The sequence below is a fragment of the Carica papaya genome, chromosome 8 (genome assembly GCF_054855325.1).
Source record: "Carica papaya isolate Zhongbai chromosome 8, ASM5485532v1, whole genome shotgun sequence".
Taxonomy (NCBI): domain Eukaryota; kingdom Viridiplantae; phylum Streptophyta; class Magnoliopsida; order Brassicales; family Caricaceae; genus Carica; species Carica papaya.
Window position 1 is genome coordinate 863,511 of NC_142316.1, and position 24,018 is coordinate 887,528.

At 36.0% G+C, this 24,018-nt stretch overlaps 1 protein-coding gene across 1 annotated transcript in view; it reads left to right on the forward strand.

The window, feature by feature from the left end:
* The first annotated feature begins 6,255 nt into the window (after nucleotides 1-6,255).
* NRPD1B (nuclear RNA polymerase D1B) overlaps nucleotides 6,256-24,018 on the forward strand; it is a 41,013-nt gene continuing 23,250 nt past the window's right edge. Inside the window, exons 1-11 of the mRNA XM_088210292.1 lie at nucleotides 6,256-6,471; nucleotides 6,774-6,822; nucleotides 8,183-8,280; nucleotides 8,661-8,787; nucleotides 9,149-9,261; nucleotides 17,134-17,187; nucleotides 17,981-18,148; nucleotides 20,039-20,197; nucleotides 20,293-22,170; nucleotides 22,284-22,459; nucleotides 23,090-23,165. Coding sequence (XP_088066418.1) covers nucleotides 8,200-8,280; nucleotides 8,661-8,787; nucleotides 9,149-9,261; nucleotides 17,134-17,187; nucleotides 17,981-18,148; nucleotides 20,039-20,197; nucleotides 20,293-22,170; nucleotides 22,284-22,459; nucleotides 23,090-23,165 — 2,832 coding nt within the window. The 5' untranslated portion in view covers nucleotides 6,256-6,471; nucleotides 6,774-6,822; nucleotides 8,183-8,199. The remainder of the gene's footprint in view (nucleotides 6,472-6,773; nucleotides 6,823-8,182; nucleotides 8,281-8,660; nucleotides 8,788-9,148; nucleotides 9,262-17,133; nucleotides 17,188-17,980; nucleotides 18,149-20,038; nucleotides 20,198-20,292; nucleotides 22,171-22,283; nucleotides 22,460-23,089; nucleotides 23,166-24,018) is intronic.

Sequence of the window (24,018 nt, forward strand, 5' to 3'; positions counted from 1 at the left end):
GGGCGCCAAAACCATAAGATCTCCATACCCCGTCCGGCATGTGAGACCACAATCCCGGTAGGGTTCCCTACGGACCCGGTCCGTCCACCATCTCCCAGGATATCTAGTCAGGCTAACCCCATCATACAATTATCAGTCTACACAATCTTTCATTTTCCTTTTCCTCAATAAGCATCATCAATTCACATTTAAAAAAAAGCAAATCGTAATTCATGCCAAACAGACAACACACAGTATCAGTTCTTCAATCTTTCAACCCATAATTAATAAAACAGTAATATATGCACTCGAAACTATAAAATGAACACATCAAACCTCATAATGCATTTAGAGCTGTAAAACAGGCCAAATAACAGTAAATCATCAATCACACTAGACTCGGGCTCCATTAGCAACCTTAAGCAATTTCACACATGCGTTAATTCAAGAAATACCGTTTTATCATTTTGAACTTTAATACCGTGATAGGAAATAGGGTGAGGGGTCCTTACTTATTTTCGGGATCCGAATACGATTCACAGTGCGCCTACAGGCCGTCCCTAATTTTTCCTAAATTTTTTCCGGGGAACTGAAACACACTAACGGTATCTGCACGTGTTCCAAAAAAAACCCAAATTAGGCCCAGGGCCTCTTTCGGCCCAAATCGCAACTCCGGCACGGCGGCTCCGCCGTGCTCCGGCGACGGCGCCGCTGCTGGCGGCGGCGAGTCGCCTCGGGTTGGCTGTTTTCGGCCGTTTTTGGCCGAATTCGGCCACACTCGCATCGGTCCCTGTGAGAAAACAACCCTAAGGCCCTCGGGGGGCCAAAAAATCACGGAAAAACGGAACTTACCGGTGGCGGCGCTCTCGGGTGAGGCGGCTCTCCGGCGACGTTCGTGTTTTGGTGATTCGGCTCCGGTCAACCTGTAGAGAAAAGAATGGTGATCACGGTGATATAAAAATTGCATCAAACGGAGGCCGGGAAGGGCCTCGTCGGAGGCAAAAACCGAGAGGGGGCGCGGCGGCGCCGCTGGTCTTCGGCCGCGTATTCCGACCGTTTGGCCATGATTTTGGCTTCGATTTGGCCATAGGAGGAATCAGCGTGGAAAAACGAGTAGGGGGTATGAAATTTACCTCGATCAGCCGTCGGAAATTTTCCCGGTGCGGCGGCGGGTGGCGGCGGTCGGCCTCTGGTTCGTCTTCTCCGGCGAGCGGCAGGCGGCTAGGGTTTGTGGTCTGGTGTGGGGGTTCTATTTATAACCCCTTGCCCTTTGATCTCAGCCGTCCATTTTGTTTTAATCTGGGCCGTCCGTTTTTGATTAAATCTGGGCCGTCCGTGCGATTAAATCTGGGCCGTCTGATCGCGCGATTGATCTGGGCCGTCCGATCGCGCCCACGCGGATCGCCAACGTGGCCCGTTCAGGAGCGACGTGGTCTTGCCACGTGGCAGGCCCCGGTTGGCCGGGACTGCTGACCGGGCCTGCTGACGTGGTTGCCGACGTGGCTTTTTTTTTTTTTTCTCTCCTCGGTCCGGGCGCTACATTCAGGGATACCAGTAGATAAATAAAAATAGAAATTTATTATTTTTTCTCACTTGAATATGATGTTGAAATGTTATTTGAATTATTGTGTCTATAGGTCGATTTTGAAAATATCGTAACGGTAAATATATGCAATAAATGATTTTTTTTATGATAAATGAATTTACTTAAATCAAGAGTTCAATTGGTTGTTTTTATAATTTTTACCAACCTTTAGTTTCTGTATCGGTGAGTAGTATGATATTCTTAATAGACTAGTGTAACTCACCCTTTCATTAAATATTTTATATCAAGAGAATCAAGACCTAGATTGTAACGACCCCAGAAATTTAAAAGGAAATGCATATAATAATTTGAGTGCGGAAGCGAAATAAAGGTTAAGGTTAACATCCTTTACACGATAACTTAAAAGTACTAAACAAACATCACAGAATAAATTATCTGAAAGAAATATGAGAAATGAAAAAAATAAATGAAACTATAAAGCATCTAGCATCTACTCACAGCTTTCTTGCGGATCGGGCTCGGGAACCAGGTCCTTCTGATATGAAATGGTTAAATAAGGGGTGAGCTACACTAACCTAGTAAGGACATCACACTATATCGCCGGCACAGAAGAAAAGGTTGGTAGAAAACCAAAAACAACTAATGGAGCACTAAATTTAAACCAATACATTCGTTAAAAGTAAAATCATTTACCATTTTTCTTACCATTGTGGAATCTGTGAAAATAACCTATAAAGAAAATAACATCATACAGATCATAACTTTATGCACAATCAGTAATATAGAACATATCATAAATTCATATTCATTAACAATAACTAATCATCACCGTTTCTTATTTCACCAGCCTACTAGTATCCATGGGGATTTATAGGGGTGTCTCAACTACATGTGAACCATTTTCCTTAACAATCTTAATTCCAGGGCCGTCCCCATACCCCGTCCAGTATGAGCGCCAAATGACCAAGTCTTTATACCCCGTCCGGTAAGGGACAACGTTTACGGTAGAGTTCTTTATGAACCCGGTCCGTCCACTATCTCTCAGGATATCTAGTGAGGCTGTTATCTTATCTGTTTATTAGATCACATCCCTTTTTTATTTCTCCTTAATCTCTGTTACCAAATTAAATACAATCACATAAACAATGAACATGCATCCGGTAATACAATCATATCTTAAATTTCAAAATTATACAGTGGTCAAGTAAGACAGTAATACATCCATTTAAAACTCTAAACTAGATATCATCATGCATTTAAACTGTAAAATAAATCAACAGAGAACAATGTCCGATTTCGGGCTCCAATAGCAAACCGTAATTAATTATGTATATTTATCTAACTTATACAAAAAATCTTATTATTATTTATTCAAACTTCACATCTATGATAAAAAATAGGGCGATGGGTCCTTACCTGATTTGACGTTGAAAATTAAATGGTTACTGCGCCTACGGGCGGTCCCTAGGTTCCCTGAATTTTTCTTTAGGAACTGGAACGCGCTTATGGTACCTACAAATGTCTCAAATAAACCTAAAAATCAGTTTCAAGGTCTACTCGGCCAATTTCAGAAATCCGGCACGACGGCCCTGCCGTGCTCCGGCGACGGCGGCCCTGCCGTGCTCCGACGACGACAACCCTCATCGGGTTGGTTATTTTTGGTCGTTTTCGGCCGAATTCAGCCAAACTTGCATCGGTTTCTGCGAGAAAACACACTTAAGGTCCTTGGTGGACAAAAAAAACGTAAAAAACCAAACTCACCGGCGGTGGGGCGCTCTGGTGCGGCGGCTCCTCTAGCTCACGTTGCGGTTTGGTGTTTTACTTCGATCAACCTGTAGAGAAGGAGACGGTGATCACAACGGTGAAAAAATCACATCGAATGGGAATCGAGAAGGGCCTCATCAGAGGCATTTTTCAAAACACCCCATGGCGTTTTTCGGCTAATTGGCCGATTCTTTCACTCCGATTTGGCCATAGATGGGTTTGAAATTGAAGTTCGTGTAAGAGGAGAAATTTTTACCTCGTTTGGCGGTCAAAAATTACTCCGGTGCGGCAGCGGTCGACTTCCCGGCGGCTGAGTTGTCTTCTCCAGCGAGGGGCTCTGGCGGCTAGGGTTAGGGTTTGAGTGTGGATGAGGTTATTTATACCCATCCGCTTTCGATTTGGGCCGTTTATCGCTTTTAATCTGAACTGTTCAATCGCGATTAAATAGGGAGTGAATCTGAACCGTTCATCGCGATTCAATCTGGGTCGTCCGTGCGTGTAGTAACGAATCTCAGCCGTTAAATCGCGCGCACGCCGATCGCCCACGCGGCTCCCCCCCGTGGCCTCCCGCGTCAGCGCCTCTACCACTTGGCGCGTCCTGGTTGGTCAGGGCTGCTGATCGGGCATCTGACGTAGTGTAATTTTTTTAAATTACATTTTGACCACCGATTTCTGATTTTTCTTTCAAAAATACCTCTAGAACCCAAAAATTTACCCATTGTTTCTAAAATTATTTTCAATTAAATCCTTAACTAATTTTTCACCCTTTTTATTATTGTTGTTATTATTATTTTTATTAAATCAATTCAAAATAAAATAAATTCAATTAATAAATAATTATATTTATAAAAAAAATAAATGTTGGGTGCTACATAGATCCCCATCGATAAGAGGGTTATGAATAGTTCACCACCCGGACTCCCTTTAGAAGCTAGTAAAGGTCATCCTAGAATTTATTAACTTTTTATTTATTTCATTGATTTTTGTAATTTCTCTTAAAATGGACATTCCCGTAGCCGTATTTTACATTCTAAATTATTGCGTAAGGAATATAAATATTAAATTTTATTATTTCGCTTTCGTATTTAATTAAAAGCTTTATTTTCTTTTAAGTTTCAGACTGTTACATAAGTGGTAATTTTAATTTTCATAGTCTGGATAGTTCATGTGAGGCTTCAACACTCGAAACTCCTACTTCAGAATCTGAATATGAGGTGCAAGAGTCTTTAATGCGGAAAAAAGCGAGACGTTTGACAACGGTCTATTAAGAAGAATATCTTACTAAAATTCTAACTATTTGAAATTTAGTGAAGGAAATATTAACAAATTCGAAAAGTGTCTGTTTCAGCAGAAGAGCTATATGAAGAGGTTTCTCGTTTGAGATTAGATCCCCTTATAGAAACAAAAGCTTTTTATGATGCTTATGAATAGACCAAATATGGCTAAAGTTTTAATGATTTGTCCTTCTTATTGGTGTAGTTTTTTCATGATCAATTTGCTTTTTTACCATGTAATAACTAATATTACATCTCAAGTTTAATTATTTTTTATTTGTTATTTTATTGGTTTTGATTTTTTGCTTTCTTCGAATTTTCAGATAATTGAAAACGGAGGTTGATGTTGCCAAAATGAAAAACTATTATTATGATTTTAGGAATCTTTGTCAAACTGATGTTGGATGTTTAATGGATGAATCTTATTATTTTGATAGGCTAATTTATTGTTTTAGATTGATTAATTTATGTTAAATGAACTAATTTCTTATATCTTTATTTGCTTGTTTATGGACAATATTTTTTACTAATTACATTTTTGAAGCGTTTTTGGTTTATTGTGGTGTTTGTTTAATTATAAAGTTATTTAATAAAAAAATATAATTATTTTTTATTATTGAATATGAATACGAAATATTTACATATGTATATGTATACTCTACATTTTTGTTAAAAAATGAATTTAGAAGTTTGAAACTAATAAAAAGAAATGATTGCACATATAAAATTTTATTGATGATTAATTTTTTATTTATTAAAATAATTTTAGATTTAATATAATAATATATAATTTTAACTATTTGTTTCAATTATATATAATTTTATTTTTGTTAAAATTAAATTAATGTGATAATATAAATAATAATTATTTATTTCATTAAATATAAAAATTTAATTTGATTATGTATAATAATAATTTATTTAAATGCAAATATAATTATATATTTTCCTATCATTGAATATGAATATAAAATATCTACATACTTATATATATTGTATATTTTTTGTTTAAAAAATAAATTTAAAAGTTTAAAACTAATAAAAGATATATGATTGCACAAATAGAATTTTATTGATGATAAATTTTTTAAACAATATTAATTAATAAATTAACTTATGGTATGTGATTATTTTAAACACATTTTAATTTTTTATTTGTTGAAATAATTTTAAATTTAATATAATAATATCTAATTACAATAATTTATTTTTAATATACAAATAATTTTATTTTTATTAAAATTAAATCAATATGATAATATAAATAATAATTATTTATTTTATTAAATATAAAAATTTAATTTAATTATATATAATAATTATTTATTTTTTCATTATATATTTTTTATATATAATTTATTATTATAAATAATAAATAATTTAATTAAAAATATAAATATATTATATATAATCTAAATAAAAATATATAATTAATATATATTAATATACTATTAACTAAATATTATTATAATTATACATTAATTAATTATTATTAAAATTTATTCGAATATGATGTAAAAATTTAAGATAAAGTGCATCACTTTTTAAAAGTTTAGGAATCATTTTTTATTTTGAAAAAAATACTTAAAATGAAATTTTAAACAGTTTTTATAGAATTAATTTTTTAATCCTTATTTTTTACATTCCTTATAAATTTATTTTAGAAGTAAAATTCTACTTTACATTTCTCTTCACTTCCTTCTCTCTCTCTCTCAACCAGGGACGCAGTCGTTAATTTTCTTTCTCCTGCGAGAAGGAGAGGGAAAACTAGAGCTAAACGGACACTTCGGTTGGTCTATAGTAAGTCGGCCTTTTCTGCTTCTGTTGTTCCTTTTTTCTCCAGCCAATTTAGGGCTCGCTGCTTCCGCTCTCAATGAGTCAATACTGCTGAGAAGGCTAGCAATTTGGGTATTTTCTTGCTACTTTTCTTTCTCATTTTTTCCTTTTTTGGTTGGATCATGCCGAGAAAGTTGAAGGAACGGGAAAAAAGCGTGGAAACTTAGCGGCATTGTGTTGAGAAAATTTTTTGAATAGGGAGGCTACATTTTTCCATGGGCATTTTTTTTTTCTGTTTTTCTTATGGAGTTATTTTCTTTCTCTTGCTTCATTTTCTCGGGAAACGAGGTACGGTTTAGCTTTCTCTTTATTCGATTCCATACCCATTTTCCCTACACCTGTTTTTTGGGGTTTAACTTGGGTTTTCCTTTTAGGTTAACAGTTCCTATAGCAGCTGAAGCAGAGACGAGCAGATATTTTCAGGTAAATTTGGTTCTTCCTTTTGCTTTTGTTAATGAAAATGAAGGGCGAAATCAGGAAAAAGAAAATAAACTTATTGGAAGGTTTATTCGCCGAGTCTGTTCCTTCATTTCGTCATGTAAACAAGCTAAGCCCTGCTGGTTTGTCTTCTTGGTTCTGTTCCGCCTTCTCTGTGTGTCTTTTCAATTCATTGTTACAGTCCATCAGGCGGCTTTTCTATATTTGCATGTGGGATTTTACTCGGGAAATAACTCAGTCGATGTTCGTAGTCTTCTCTTCTGCTTTCTAAGGAGAATTAATATGTTGCTTTTTGTGTATTACTTATTTTTCTGTCAGAATGTTACCCTCTAGTATTTCTCACTCTTGTTTTATTCTCACCTGTCAGTTCTTTCTCTCTGTTCAGTCTCTTTTCATCATCTCTCACTCAACCTCACTCCAGGAACCAGGATCTCTGGTCCATAGTCAGTTGCAGAGCAGCGCGACTAATGCCACCAGTCCACCCAGGGACCGCCTCGGCCACTTATGCAGTCTCGGCGATACTGCAAAGTCACTGCTCTCACTTTGTTTAGGCAAGTTGTAGAATGCCTTAGTCTCCACCTTTTAGTCTTCTGGTCTGTTAACCTCTTGGTTGGGTCTCTTCTTCTTGCCCTCGATGTGGTAATTAAGTTTGTCTCGATAAGAAGGTGGTTGCTTTGTTTATATGTGCTAGTTTTTATTTACTTTAATCCTAGTTTGAGGTGGTTAAGGTCATATATTTTCATCGGATTTCTTTAAGTGTAAACATTTTTGCAATCTCTTTGACTGTTTAAAGAAAGAAATTGTCAACCGCTTTTCTCCACATTAATCCAATCTTTATTTTTTTTTCTTCTCATTCTAGTCTAGATTGCCTCAACTGAAACATCTTAACTCCTTTGCAAATGCAACATATTATGATTTGAGAACTGATTATGGATAATTGAATTGAGGTTTCAGAAAGTGGAAAAAGCCTGGGCCTGAATAGGACTGGTCTGGTCTGGTTGTGTCTTTACTGGGTCCAGTATCTGGTCCCAACAATTAAAAAAATATTCCAGGTTCAGACGGTCTGATTTGATCTAGTCTGATATTGGACAATGCTCCTATTAGACTAACGAACAATCCTAGTCACTTCCCCCTTCAAGATCACGGCAAAAGATTTTCTTTCTGCTATCAGGAATCTCTTGGTCACTATAGTATCATGGTTTAGTACTAATCATATGAACCAACAAAGACATGGAACAGAGAGGATCTCTCACTCTCGAAACACTCTTGCATATATAAATTCTTTTAAAGGTTATCCTAAAAGGTTAGTTTTTGTTAACAATTTTTGTTGCTAACTCCTTGGCAGTATTTCTAAAGTTAGAGATGGAGGAGAATTCATCTTTGGCTGTTTTAGATGGAGAAATAGTTGGAATTCGATTTGGTTTGACGACCTATGAAGAAATTGTAAGTTGATATCTCTCTTTGTTGAGTTGTTTGTTCTATAATTCACTGATGCAAGAGGAACCTTTGTCCTTTAGTTGCATCTGGCTATTATTTTAAATGATTAGGAAAAGAACATATTGATTCCTTTTGATGACCCATTAGCCGTTTTGTTTGCTTTGCCTACAAGAAAGCCATCACCAGTGCCAAATACTCTGTATACAAGGATAAATTTAAGTGATAACTTTGGTGTAGGGTTCTTGCCATATATATATATTCTTTCTGAAGCTAGAGTAGATTAATACGAACTAGATTTGAAGCTTTCGGTGTTCTTGTTTGTATAAGACCAACTAATTGTAAACGGATAATTGTCTTTAACTTTCTTTTCTCTTTTTCTTTTGTAGCACAAGGCATCTGTTAGTGGTTGTCCTGTTACTCATGCTAGTCAGCTTACTAATCCCTTCCTTGGTTTGCCTCTTGAGTTTGGTAAATGTGAATCTTGTGGCACATCTGAACCTGGTAAATGCGAAGGTGCGTGATTCTTCATTTGTGGCTGTATGTTTATACATTAAAATGACCAAAAGTTCAAAAAATAAGTACATATTACGAGAGTATATATATATGTACGTATGTATAAGGTACTCATATTTGGAATATATGGTCATGGGTCTACCAAAGAAGCTTCAGTAGGCTATGTTTACAGTTCTGTTTATTATGCTCCTTTCAGGTCATTTTGGATATATTGAAGTATCAATGCCAATTAATGGCTTTTTTCATACATAAAATTGACAAATGTAAAAATAAGAAGTACATAACAGGAATTTATGGTCATGGTTGTACCGATAGGTTTCAATTGGTTATGTTGAAAGTTCGTTTTGTTTTATCCTTACAGGTCATTTTGGATATATTCAATTACCAATACCTATATATCATCCTAGTCATGTTAGTGAATTGAGACAAATGCTGAGCTTACTCTGCTTGAGGTGCTTAAGAATGAGAAACAAGGTACAGCTCGTCTATGTATTCTGTTTATGTAGTATAAACTCTCTCACTCTTTCTCTCTCTTCTGTTGGAATGTTTGTGCAAAATGCATGACCTACATTATTTTTTGGTAGAAATTAATGTATTCTTCAAACTGCGCTGTAAGGATGCCGTCTATAAGCAAACAAACAATTTCTTTTCCCCTGAAGCATAGGTTTTAACAGTTGGATAGGCAACATTTTGGTTCTACTTGCCCATGGAATTTCTTCAAAAGTTTATATCATCCTAAACTAAGGAATGCTCATTTCAGTTAGGAGAAAAGATCACTTACTAAGTGCATTGTATGCAATATTTGTGTAGAATACCAAAGGGATAATTGCTAAGTTAGAGAGGATCATGGGGAAATTTTTTATGGTCTACAGTATGGGAGATCTGGAGAGGTTCTTTGTGATGTGTTTTTGTCTTCTAAGAGAGGATGATGACCTAGGTATTAGGAATGTTTTCTCTAAAGTCCTGTATTTATTAACTAAATGGCTTAGGTATTTGCTTTGAATCTCCTTCTCCTTTTTATTTTTTCTTTTTTAATAGAAAAAGCAGTATTATTAGGAATAAAATGAGAAGAATACAATTATGGAGAATAAGACATCCTCCTCAAAACACCCAAAAAAAAAAAAAAATCCAAAACGCAAACAAAAGTAGTACATATATTATGAGAAGGATCATCCTGTGAGGGCCCATAATGTAGGCAAACTTGTCAACCTTTCCCATAACTCTTGATACCGGTACAACAATGATGAAAAATCCTCCAATTTTGTTAAGGTCATAAGATCCAAACTCCTGCAAAAAGGGCCCCTTGCAAAAGGGGTTACGCCACCGTCTAGACTCCCTCTCCCTGGATGCCAATACCCTTGAGACATGCAACTTTAGGAGTGATCCAATAATAAACCAAATCTATCAAATGCAATCAAGTATTGAGGACTCAAAATATGTTCCTGAATAATTAAATTTGTCTTAAGATGTGAAATTACAAAGATAATTGGGTTATCTTGGACATAGTTAGCAAGGAGTTGTAGGCTTGGTGGGGTATATGTAAAAGAAAAAAATGTTTATTTTTAGTTCCACTTACCATTTTTTGGGTAGTGTGGAAGAAAAGAAATGTGAGAGTTTTTGAGAGTATTGAAAATGACTTCGTAAAAATTAGAGATAGATGGATTAAGACTTTTGATTTTATTTTGTTGGGTGATACCATGAGAGATTTGGAAGAGATTAGGGTGGTTGTTGGCTACTTGATTGATATGCAATTATTTTGTATACGGGCGGTACCCCTTTGGTACCTTTGTCTATAATAACATACTTCTCTTTTACTTCAGAAAAAAAATTTATAATGCTTCATAAGTAATCTCTATTATGTGTCTCTTTTGTCAGATGTTTGCTTTTGAAAATATGTCATGTATTACATAGGTAAAAATCTTTTCCATGCTCTTGCTAACATTCTACCATTTTTTGGTTGATGATGGTGTTGTGACTCATACTTTCTTACTCTTTAACCTAGGCCTTCTTTTACTATGGGAATATTCTTGTAACTATAGGTATTTGTCCTTACTTTTGTCCTTCCTTTTTATAAGTAAAACTTTTATTATAAAAACAAAGTTCGTCAATAGTGAAAAATTTCGTACATTGGGAGCTTTTGAATGTCTGTTCTTTCTTTCAACGACTCCATTTTGAGATAGTGTATCAGCACATGAGAATTGGTGAAGGATCTTGTGTTAAGACATATAGTTATAAAATGAGTCTAATATATATTTTTTGGCATTATCTCTTCTCAATACATTTACAGAAACATTGAATTGTGTCTTGATTTCAGCACAAAAAATACTTGCTTTAGATGTAACAGGACAAGGGCCTCAAATATTATAATGAACCAACCTAAAAATGGACTTAGCTTGTCTATTGACTCTTGAACCTGACGGGTTACGATGATATTTTAAAACCGACATGACTCGCAATCCAACGAAGGTATATCATGAAACTGAGAACATAATTTTTTCAACACATGTAGAGAGGAATGCCCTTATTGACAATGTGCTTCAAATGGAAATATAACACTAGAGCATGCAACCGATCGAGACATCCATGTATTAAGAATGTTAAGATCATTTGATATATTTTTTTTACCAATAATCTGTTTTGTTGTAAGCTTTTAAAAAATACAGTGATTAGGAAAGAATGTAATACAACAATTTAAATTTTTAGTTAACTTACAGAAATTAGATTGAAAGTAAGTTTAGGTAAATTTAATACAGATGATATGATAATAGATAAAGTTGGTTTTGTAGTCCCGAACCCCACAATGTTATAAGTTGACCTATCAACAATAGTTACAGGAAAATATGTTTTGTGTGGTTGAAAACTAGAAAATATATTAAGATTATCTGTCATGTGATTTGTAGCACCAGAATCAATCACCCATATGTTTGAAGAGATGAGACATGTTTTCTTTGATTCAACAAAAGTAGAAAATTTATTCAAAAATTCATGATACTGAGTGAATTTAACATATTTGTCATATGAAATCATAACAGTTCTTTCATAAGATGAACTAACAGTAGCAGCAACAATGCTAGCAGTCTGTATCTTGCGATTCTGTAATTTTTTACAATACCGTTTTATATGCCCTTGTTCACGATAGTAGTAGCAGACAATATTCGTTTCAATTCAGAAATTATAAGAAATATGCCACTCATAATACCCAAAACGCAACAATCAAAGATACCCAAAAAACACTGCAAATAAGGCAGAAATTTTGAGAAAATAGAGTACCTTCTCACACACAGAAACCCAAGAGAGCTACACTGCCACTACAGGAGCTCACGCGCCACCACACGTGCTATCACCGAAGTTCACGCGCCGCCGCTGGAAAACACAAAAATTCCTCCTTTTGGTCGGAAATCACCACAGAACACTAATGCGCACCCTGATCTGGAATGACACTCGCCGAAATGCCCTAAATCGCGATAGAAAGCGGAGAATCACTTACTGTTGTGCGATCTTCTCCGCCGCAGCTTTCTCTTCTTCGGCCTTCTAGTTTCGTGTAGCCGGTTGACCGAGCTCCTCTGTGCCTTCTTTCCTCAAACGGGAACCCAAGACCCTCGTGGATGCTCTCCTCCGACAATCCTGCCGCACGCAACCTCAAATTGCCGCGCGGACTGCTTCTTCGACTTTTCCTGCGTACACCACCGTACTGGCCGCACTCTGAACTGACCGGAGTCGGTAGTTGTCTTCATCCAGCTCCGGAAATGGGTTGTTCAACCATTTTTTTAATATGATGTAATTTGACTTTTAAAACTCTAATCCTAACCACTCTGATACCATGTATGATTTAGGGAAAGGAATTGTGAATATTTACTTACTTTCATTGCATAGAGTTAGGGGTATATATACATAGAAAAGAGATTTATATATGGAAACATAAATCACCCTATTAATACTAGGAAATCAACTAATAATTATATAAAAATATTTTATAATATATTTTGTGATATTCTAACAGAAGAAAAAGAGCAGATATAGTATCAAGACAAGATGACAAGAAGGTATCACCCAAGTGCAGAAGTAGGGGAATTTAGAATACCAAAATGTCAAAGGGATCTCCTCAGATGAGAATTAAGAATGCTACCTTAAACGAAAAGTACTAGATTCGGAACCATATATGTCTAGTCAAGAGTAAGGTTACATCTTAAAAAAATCCTATTAATCTCTTTCCATATAACCCACGAGGGAGGCAAAGGGATAATATAAATAACATTTTCCTTTTGTCATCACTCTAGGTACCTTGGTAAGGGCCAAACATCAAGTGATGAAGCCATCAATTTCCCACCTTAGCTCAGGAACTTAAGAGTAATTCATCAAAGATGAAAGGAGAAGAGTCACTCCAAAAAAAAGTGATGAGGAGTTTCAATTCCCTCTTGCACAAATAATACCCATCTCCCACAATCTTTCTTCTCTATTATATGATCTTTGGTAAGGATTTTTGACCTTGTTGCCACCTAGAAGAAATCAGTTCTCAAGTACGCATTCGGCTTCCAAATAATTTTCAAAAGGATAATGTCCTAAACAACAAAGGGGAGATGGGCAAGGTGCATGTTGAAAGATTTAATGAAATTGGATTTTTTTTCTTTCTCTATGGCACTTCTTCTATAATATTGATTTCTTAGAAAAGGAGCCACTCGTGGCTAGTTCTCAAATTGGCTCATTAGCCCCATTGAGTGGAACATTGCACTAGGAGAGAAATCGAAAAAGCCTAACGTATTCATCTTCTTCTTAATTGTTACGGGCCCTAACAAGGTCAATTTCTGATACCACTTGACTTAACAAGGCTTTAACAGGTTCATCCAATGTTGCCTCTTTCTTGTAGCCAAAGAAAACATGACATCAAAGAGATCATTTTAGGGTTCTACCATCACATGACTTGTCTGTTTGAAATTCACCTTTCTACACGAGGCAACCCACAACTAGAAGAAACGACAGAACTTATCCCATATTGTATTAATTCTCTTCCATAAATCCACCACATGTGGGTCTCTTGATTGTTTGTCCTTTAATCCCTATCATTTTGCCCATACTTGCCCTTGATTGCCCTTTGTGGAAGGCTTCCCTATCATGCATTAATTAAATGGAATCTGATGCAACCTTCCTAAAGAAGGTTGCATCAGAGTTTACCAAGCCACCAAATGGATTTTGGTTTGCTCTTTGGAGTCGACCACAAGAACTAAGGCTAGTCTTAGGTTTATTTTCGCTATAGCAAGAATTGGGACCAAATGCAAAAACGAGATGGGCAATTGAGGTAGTTGACATTTGATGAAAATGATATTATCCCCCTTAAATGAAAGTTCCGTTTCCCCCTTCAAGATCTTTATCGAATTTAGACAACTCTTATCCCAACTTGAGTTGTTTTCATATTTAGCCTCCAGAGGTAACTTGAGATTACGCCACTAGACCCCAAAACACTAGCTAACACGTCAAAATCAAACCTTTTCCCTAGGGGCATCATCTCTAACTTTGCCAAATTGATCTTCGTAGTCCAACACAACTTGGAATTGAAAGAGAATGCAGCTAACGTATATAAGGACATCCTTGTCTTGCCTAGAAAAGAATAAAAGAGTCATCAACAAGAAGTAGACAAATCACCTCCACAACCTCCTATCTAACGCTCACAAGCAACCCATGAATCAATCTCAACTTCTTGGTTCTAGCAACCAACTTGTTTAGGACCTCCGTACCATTTATAAAGAGAAGATGGAGAGGGGATCCTCTTACTTAAGTCCTTCGGAGTCTTTAAAGAACTTTGCGTGGCAATTGTACAATGATCTCAAAAGGCAGAAAAATATGCATGGTTTAATTATAGCACTACATCACTGGATTGTGATTCTCTGGATGCCCCAATGAGAAGCTCTTTAAAGATGAGTGTTTCTTTGTTAAGACTTGTAACTTTCACTTGGATGATTCTGGTTAGATTTAAGATTGTTTCTTCAGAAGCAAGTATGGAAAACACCTGAGAATTGCTTTTCTCTTATGGTACAAAAAACAAAACTAAGAGATATTTATGTAATTATTATGTTCGTGTATCATTAAGGTACTTAACTATTTAGGAACTAGTAACTATTGATTTATTAGTGGTATGAAGTTAGTATTTCCTATCAATTAATTAGCTTATTTTTCTATTTTGCAGAATTCCTAGATAAGTTTTATTTTTCTACATAGTACAATTACGGATTAAGTACCTTGGGCTTCCTTTGGGAGCTAGATATAAAGATGTAAAAACTTGGAACCCGGTGATTGAGATGTTTGAGAAGAGACTTGCAAGGTGGAAGATAGATTTCTTATCTAAAGGTGGGAGGTTAACACTAATAAAAAGTATCCTTACCAACCTTCCTATTTATTTTTTATCCGCTGTGCCTATTCTCGTGAAGGTGGCAAAGAAATTGGGGAATATTCAGTGCCATTTACTTTGGGGAGATAATGAGATTAATAGAAAATATCAGTTGGTGAAAAAAAATGAGAGTAATAGAAAATATCATCTGGTGAAATGGAAAGATGTAAAAAAGCTTGTGAATAAGGGGGGATTGGGGAGTAGATCTTGGTTGAGGTGAGTAGGGCATTGTAGGGGAAATGGTCGTGGAGGTACCTTATGGAGGAGAGGAGGCTTTGGAGTAGGGTTGTCGAGACTAGATGGGGGAATGAGATGGAGAGAAGGGATTACAGGGAGGTGGTGAGACCGTATGGGAGGGGCTTATGGAGGAGAATTGGAGCTGGGAGACAACATTTCTTAGAGTGTGTTAAATAGGAGATTGGTAGGGGAGATAGAATTCATTTTTGGGAGGATGTGTGGCTTGGGGAGAGGAGTCTCAAGGACCTATTTTCAAGAGTTTATGCCATTGCACAAAGGAAGAATGTGGTGGTGGAGGAGGTCTTTAGAGAGAGGGAAGGTAGGGGTGGATTGAATTTGTTCCTGACAAAGATATCTTAATGATTGGGAGATTGATGAGTTTGTGGCGCTTCTTCATCTTTTGTCTAGCATGCATTTGAATGATACACGTGGTAAGTTGGTTTGGAAGCTAAAGAACAATGGAATGTTCACGGTCAACTCCTATTATAACCACCTTGTCAAGGATACTGGAGAGAATGTTATCTTCCCGCTCAACACATATGGAAAACGAGCACTCCTCCAAAAATGGTTTTTTTTTTTTTTGCTTGGGAAGCGAGTCAGAATGTATTTTAACTATCGATATGCTGATGAGAAGGGGCAATATCATGGCTAATGCTTGCTATATGTGCATGGAGAATGCTGAATCCTGCAACCATTTGTGCCTATGTCCGGTGGCATATAATATTTGAACAATGGTCTATAGTCTTCTTGGCATTAACTGGATAATGGCGGGGACGGTTAGGGAGGAACTTGGGGCTTGAGGTGGGATATGTAAGAAATCAAAGCTTGTAAAGTTTATACCTCTTAACCATTTTTTGGGTTGTATAGAAAGAAAAGAACAATAGAGCATTTGATGGGTATGTGGGGGATTTGTACAAAATTAGAAATAGGTGGATACATACTTTTGGAGCTGTAATACTTGGTCATGATCTTTATGGATGGGATGATTTTAGGCAAGTTATTGATGTACTAACTGATCTGTAAATATTTTTATATGTGGGTGATACCCCCTTGGTATCATATACATAACATACACACTTTTTTACCTCAAAAAAAAGTTTTAAGAATTCCCTTATTAATTATATTTTGATACCTGTGAAAGAGTATAGTAGCTTAGATACTTGGTGGACTATTTTATGATAATTAAAAACTATTAAGTTATTGATTTAATTATTTAGGTTCGAGATCTCTTATTTTGGTTCTCAATAATTTTTCTCTAAATATTCTGCTCGGATTCTCTTTATCCCACATCACTAGTTATATGGGGATAATTTCTAGACCCATCTTTAAGCATTTAAGGAATAGTTGTAAGACATAAACTATCATAAATATCTAGGACAGTTGTTTCTATGTTTTTCCATGTTCTTCTGTTTGAACCCGTGTTAAAAAAAATTATGAAATAAGATCATCTATGTTTTATGCCTATTGCTTGTAGTATTTTGAAAAAGCTGTCTTGTTATTCTTTTGGGAAGTGAAAGCTGTGACATATATGGTGTTACAATATACTTTTCTAGTGTTCTAGATATTCAATTCCTTGGTTAATGATGAACTCTATTTTGTAATTGTATATGGGAGAGTAAGTGATAGACACTGAACTTCATAAATTACCTATTATTCACTTTCTAATGAGCTCGTTTGGGTGCAGTGTTTCTGTATTATGTAGTTGATATTTTTGAGTATTCTTCTTACAGTCTAAAGTCAAGAATGCTGGGGTTGCTGAAAGATTATTCTCTTTATGTTGTGAGGTGAGTCATTTTATACTCTTTTGAAGAAATAATTTTATACTCACCAACTGGGACAGTTTGTTAAACACTTCTATTCTAGCTTAGTGTGTGCATGATGCAGTTCGTATGTTTAAATTGTTCGGCAGCTAGAACTCTCTGTCCTCCCTCTCCCTCCTGTCTTCTTTCTCTATATGGTATTGTGGCAAAGGCAAAAAGGTAACGGTGTCCATTCTGCCCTTTTTCCCTGTTTGTTTGCTTGAGGGGGAGGAAAGACAAGTAAAACAAAAGAAGAACAATAAGATAAGTTTCTGTTGACCAATAATTACCACTGAAATATTATCCCACTTTTTGGCTTGTAGATTGTGACAGGCCTGAAGGGAAACCCACTTCAGCATTCAATACCTCCATTTCTATTTTCGACTTTCCTTTATCCAAATTTGTTGTTAGAGGTCATACAGTAACATAATTATTTTGTGTTATTAAATTTTTATTTATTTAAAAATATGTATTCAACTGAGTGGTTGTTTTATTGGGCAGGCACGAGAGATACATAAAGTAATTGATTAAGTTCGTGCTGATAATTGATAAAATTTTTCCCTTGTGGTATCTAGTTCAGTGGTTTTTACTTATAATATGAAGAGTTGGATTGTGTCTCCTTGTATGAGTAATAGCAAATGGTTTCTCCATAATAATTGTGAAGTAGTGGACTGTTTCTGCATGTATTCTGAAATGATTTAGAATTTTATTTAAATATTCGTTAGTTGCATTTAGGATAAGAAAATCTCATCCATTATTTTAACTTCTAATTTTGTAGGAAGTCTCACAAGTTTCAATTAAAGAGGGTAAGACACCAGATGATGCTTGTTACTTGCAGTTGAAGCTACCATCTAGGTCCAGACCGCGAGAAGGTTTCTGGATTTTTTTGGAGAAATATGGTTTTCGCTACGGTTATGGCTATACTCGAACTTTGCTTCCTTGTGAGGTTCAGCTTCTATTTCCCTATGTTTGGGTGTTTCAAGTTTGATCGTGTCTTAAGTTATGATATTTGGTTGTTGTCATTAATTAAAAGTCTTAATTTTCTTTGGATTACTTCTTTTTTATCTTGAGTTTTTGCAAGGATAAAAACGTGGTACCAATTAAGTGCTATAAAAGAAGAAAATTTTCTTTTTTAATCTTTTATTGGGTGCATGTAGAATCCCTAAAAGTGTACGAATACCTTCTTGCACAAAATGTATCACCATTAAAAATAAAATTGAAATGGAGCCATTTGACTTAAAAACATTGCAAGGGGAGCTTCCACCCATCAAAAGTGCTTCTATTATTTTCATTCTACACTACTGAAAGCAAAGACAACTAGAATCAAAACAGTGGCTTTGTTTGCCCTCTAGAATCATTATTGCTTGACCATGCATGTATCTTGTTTTCTTCGTTGTATAGGCCATAGGTGTAAATGTATGGCCTTTTTAAATTTAGCCTTTGTGGTCTTGGTTCCCAAATCAGTGCATTGACGTTAAAGGTTTTGGGCCTCTTAGCCTTTTGGGTAGCGTTTACAAGCTTATGTGAAGGATCCTGCAAAGAGATAAGTAAGGTTATCGGCCAGGTGGTTGGGGAGAGAATATGTTTTTGTCCGAGGGAGACAGGTTCTGGAGGTAACTTTGATTTCTAGTATAGTTGTTGATTTTGCCCTTAAGTCTCGGGTATGGGGAAGTTAGGCAACAGAAGGAAGCCCCTTCAACTCCACCTGGTATTGAGCTTCCAAAGGCTTGAGAATATGTGCTGATGGTTCCTCATCCTCCAACCAGCAAGGCTCAACAAGAGCTTCCTTTTTCCCTTTCACCACACTCAAATCACCATCCTAGTGAGCGCCTAGTGGGACCCTCCACCATCTGTTGGCTTTGGTATCTTCAGGGATCAGTAGCCTTTCTTGTTCCTCCTTGGTTCTCTTCTTTAGCTCTAGACAATTGCTGCCTTTGTTTCTGTCTTACTAGGTTGACACCTTGTAGTCATCACCTGTAAGAAGATGGGTCTAGGAATTGTCTTTGGACTCAAAAAATTCATGTAGTGCTCCGAACAGCCACCTAATCTTGAGGCCAAAAAGTTAAAAGGAGTAGGTAAGCCTAATCCCATTCTTTGTAATCCTTAGAATATCTTGGACCTCTACCTTCTAAGAAAATGTCAAAAAGATTCTTTTTATGCAACAAAGGACATTTATATGATTTAATTGCAAGACAAAAGCTAGTTATTTTGAAAGTTTAACTTATCCAAAACCTAGCAACGGCCTGATTGCAATCTATTAACTACCATTCTTCTCTTATTTATTTACTTATTTTGAAAGAAAAGAAGCTTTATTAGAACTAGAGAGAAAAAGAAATGCGAATAACAAGACTCTTCTTCTCTTATTCTTAACCTATTACTTATTTCTAGGTTGTTTCAATAGAAAAAAAAACTTATTCCTACCTTAACCCAATCTGTTAACTGCCCTTTTTCTCTTATTCTTGACCTATGAATTATTTCTGACTTTAACTATTATTAATTATTTTACATAATTAAGATACTTATTATTAATTAAGTTACATAATGACGATACTTTGTCTGTTGGACTCCTCTTCATTTGTCCAGAGCATGCAAGTAAATGAGTGAAAGTAGTTACTAGTGGTTCTGTTTTTGGCTTTGAAACCCTTGGGCGACAGATTTTAGAATAAAGATCTCATATTTTAAGTCATTTTGGTTTTACAAAAAGCTCAAAGTTTTGCTCTCATTCCATTGAATCTAGTATTTGTTTGTTTATATGCATTTTCAAATCTGAAATTTCTTATTGATGCTTTTTCTTCCCTCGGATGTTGGAGTGGGGATTACCTGCTGCGTATATTAGGTGATGAAAATGATCAGAAGTATTCCAGAAGATACGAGAAGAAAGCTTGCAGGAAAAGGGTATTTCCCTCAAGACGGATATATCTTGCAGGTTTTACCTGTTCCTCCGAACTGTTTATCTGTGCCCGACATCTCTGATGGTGTTAGCACTATGTCTTCGGTAAGCTGGTCTAGTTGATAAATTGACATTATTGTACTGTAACACAATTTAATATTTATTATTATTAAGGATTTGTATTTACTTCATGTTTTCAGGACCCTTCAACACCATTGCTAAAGAAAGTTCTTGAAAAAGTAGAAAACATAAAAAGTTCTAGATGCGGGGAACCTAATTTTGAATCTCATTCAGTGGAAGCAAACGAGTTGCAGTCAGCAGTTAATAAATATCTTCAGGCTAGGGGGACTGCTAAAGCATCTCGAGAAGACACAAGATATGGGGTCAGCAAAAATTCTAACGATTGTTCAACAAAAGCATGGCTTGAGAAAATGAGAACATTGTTTATTAGAAAGGGTTCAGGATTCTCTTCCCGAAGTGTGATTACTGGGGATCCTTATAAGAAGGTTAATGAAATTGGTATCCCGTTTGAAATTGCTCAGCGGATCACATTTGAAGAGAGGGTTAACTTGCATAACATGAAATATCTACAAGAGCTTGTGGATAAAAAGCTCTGCTTAACCTATAGAGATGGTGGTTCCACATATTCACTAAGGGAGGGTTCCAAGGGACATACTTTTCTAAGACCTGGCCAAGTGGTACATCGGCGAATCATGGACGGTGACACCGTTTTCATCAACAGACCACCAACCACACACAAGCATTCATTACAAGCTCTTTCTGTGTACATTCATGATGACCACACAGTGAAGATAAACCCACTAATTTGTGGGCCATTAAGTGCTGACTTTGATGGTGATTGTGTTCATCTGTTCTATCCCCAGTCTCCTGCAGCAAGAGCTGAAGTTTTAGAGCTTTTCTCTGTGGAGAAACAATTGCTTAGCTCTCACAGTGGCAACCTAAATTTGCAGCTAGCTGCTGATTCATTGTTGTCTCTTAAAGTGATGTTTGAGAAGTTCTTTCTGGGGAAAACAGCTGCTCAGCAGTTAGCCATGTTTGGTTCTCTTTCTTTGTTGTGGCCTGCATTATTCAAGTCTCACTCTTCAGGCTCCTTTTGGACTGCCTCGCAGATAATACAGACAGCTTTGCCTGCTTGTTTTGACTGTAATGAGGACAGGTACTTAATCAGGAAAAGTGAAATATTGAATATTGATTTTAATAAGGATAGTGTCCAGTCAGTAGTTGGTGAAGTAGTGAACTCTATTTTCTATGAGAAGGGTCCCAAGGAAGTTCTTGAATTCTTTGCTTCCCTGCAGCCTTTGCTGATGGAAAATCTATTTGTTGAAGGCTTTAGTGTTGGACTAAAAGATTTCTCCATGCCCAAGTCAGACATGCAAGCTATTCAAAAGTTAATTCACGATACTTCTCTTTTTCTTTCTTGCTTAGGATCAACTTACAATGAGGAGTTGCAGTTGGAAAATCGCATACGATGTTTGAAAGAAACTGCTGAAAACTTTATAATAAAGTCATCATTGCGTAATTTAATTGACTTCAGGAGTGATTCAGCTGTGAATAAGGTTGTCCAACAAATTGGGTTCTTAGGCCTGCAACTTTCAGATAAAGGAAAATTCTACTCCAAGAATCTGGTGGAGGATGTGGCCTTTCTCTTTCGGAGCAAACATCCTGGAGCAGGTCATTACCCTTCTGCAAATTTTGGACTAATCAAGAGCTGTTTCATACATGGTTTAGACCCTTATGAAGAGATGGCTCATTCAATCTCCACTCGAGAGGTTATAGTTCGTTCATCGAGAGGATTGACTGAACCTGGGACCTTATTCAAGAATATGATGGCAGTTCTCCGGGATATTATTGTTTGTTATGATGGAACCGTGAGAAACATATGTAGCAATTCAGTCATCCAATTTAAATACGGCTTGAAGGCTGACAATGAGCCACTGAGATTATTCCCTGCGGGTGAACCTGTTGGTGTATTAGCAGCAACTGCCATGTCAAATCCGGCATATAAGGCAGTTCTTGATTCTACCCCGAGCAGCAACTCTTCCTGGGAATTGATGAAGGTAATGATTTCATTTCTACTGAATATCAGATTGTTTCATGCGTAAAGCTTAAGTTTCTCCTTTTTCCAATCATGCTATATACAGTTGCTTATAATTATTCTGATCTCTTTTAGGAAATACTACTGTCCAAAATCAGTTTCAAGAATGATCTCAATGATCGACGTGTAATTTTGTATTTAAATGACTGTAATTGCGCAAGGAGGCATTGCCAAGAAAAAGCTGCATGCTTAGTCAGGAATCAACTGAATAAAGTCACTCTTAAAGATGCTGCAGTGCAGTTCTTGGTTGAGTAAGTTCGGTTTTCTATTTATATTTCCATACAATATGCAGACATGAGCTATTCATGGTTGTGGAAAATAGTTAATGCATTTTTTTGATCTGTATGCTTCTTGGTCAGAACCTCTATGGGTCCCAATGGTTTGGACTTGAGTAGGTTAAAAGACATAACCTTGGCAAGTGCATCATGCTGCAGAATATATATATGATTCATGCCCCTTTGGTTCTTTAAATTCTGTGGCTGGCATAGTTATGAAGGTCAATGCTATCAGTTAGTCCAACTTTGCATGAAGGACACATATGGATATACTAGTATGTGGTTTGTATGCATGATTTTGACGCTCTGTATGATCATGTTTATACAACATATTTTGTCCTAAGAAAATTTCTGACCTTGTCTACATTCTGTAGTTGGTTGGGCTCAAAATGCTGCAGAACCTCTTATCTTCATTACATAGGGGCACAAACAGATTAGGGAATTTTTGGTGTTCCTTCAGTTTTCTCCTTTTTTATTTGTTATGCATATGGAATTGTCCGTAGCTTTAGCATCTGTTTGTTGATTCTGATAGTTTGGTTTCTTCATTAATGGTGGGATATTTTCTAAGGGAGATTCAAACTTTAAGAGCTGCATTTCTGCATGCAGGTATAAAAATCATCGAACTGTATCAGAAGGTCTTGAAATTGATGCAGGCCTTGCTGGTCACGTGCATCTTAACAAGGTTATCACATCTCTGCAGTACCATTGTAACTTTCGTAATATATGTAGTTGTGGCATTGGGATGCAGAAATAAAGAGCTAAATAAAAAAATAATTTAAATGAAAATAAGGTCTATGGTTAATTTGATAATTAGTATAATTATCACCGGCTTTCCAGATTTAGTCAGAGTCTTTTTATCTTTGCTGGCAGTTTTGTTTTAGGCTCTAAGTTTATTTTGGATCTGGGTTTATTATAATTTTCTAGTGAAGAGTGTCTTTAGAGTTACTATTAGTTTCTTAGTTATAACAGGATAATCTGATTAAAAGGAGGGAGATCATTGTGAATCGATGCTATCAATGTAAGAGAGCTGCAGATGCTATCAAGCATGTCCTCCTATATTGTCCTTTGGCCCTTGGATAGTCTATTGGGGTCGAAGTGGGTCATGGCTGGCTCGGTCAAAGAGGAGATATGCACATGGAGAGGAATCCAAAGGGATAAACATTAAAATAAGCACTTGGACTTTATTCCTTTTAGTCAAATAAACATAAAGAAGTAGGAGAGTTTTTGAGGGTATAGAATTGACTTTTGATATAATTAAAGATATTTGGTTCCAAACACTAGGTTTTTTGATTAAGGGTCATCCCTTTTATATTTGTGAGAACTTAGAGGACTTGATTGATATTTGTCAGATATGTAAATGATTTCGTTTATGAGTTGTGTGCCTTTAGTACTGGTTAATACTACACTTTTTCTTTAAAGAAAAGAAAATGTTGGTATCCACTTTTGTCTTTTTCTTTTTTGAAGGAAGTATTAAGATACGATATATATATCTATTTCAAAAAAAATGTATATCTTCTATTTGTAAATAAACACAT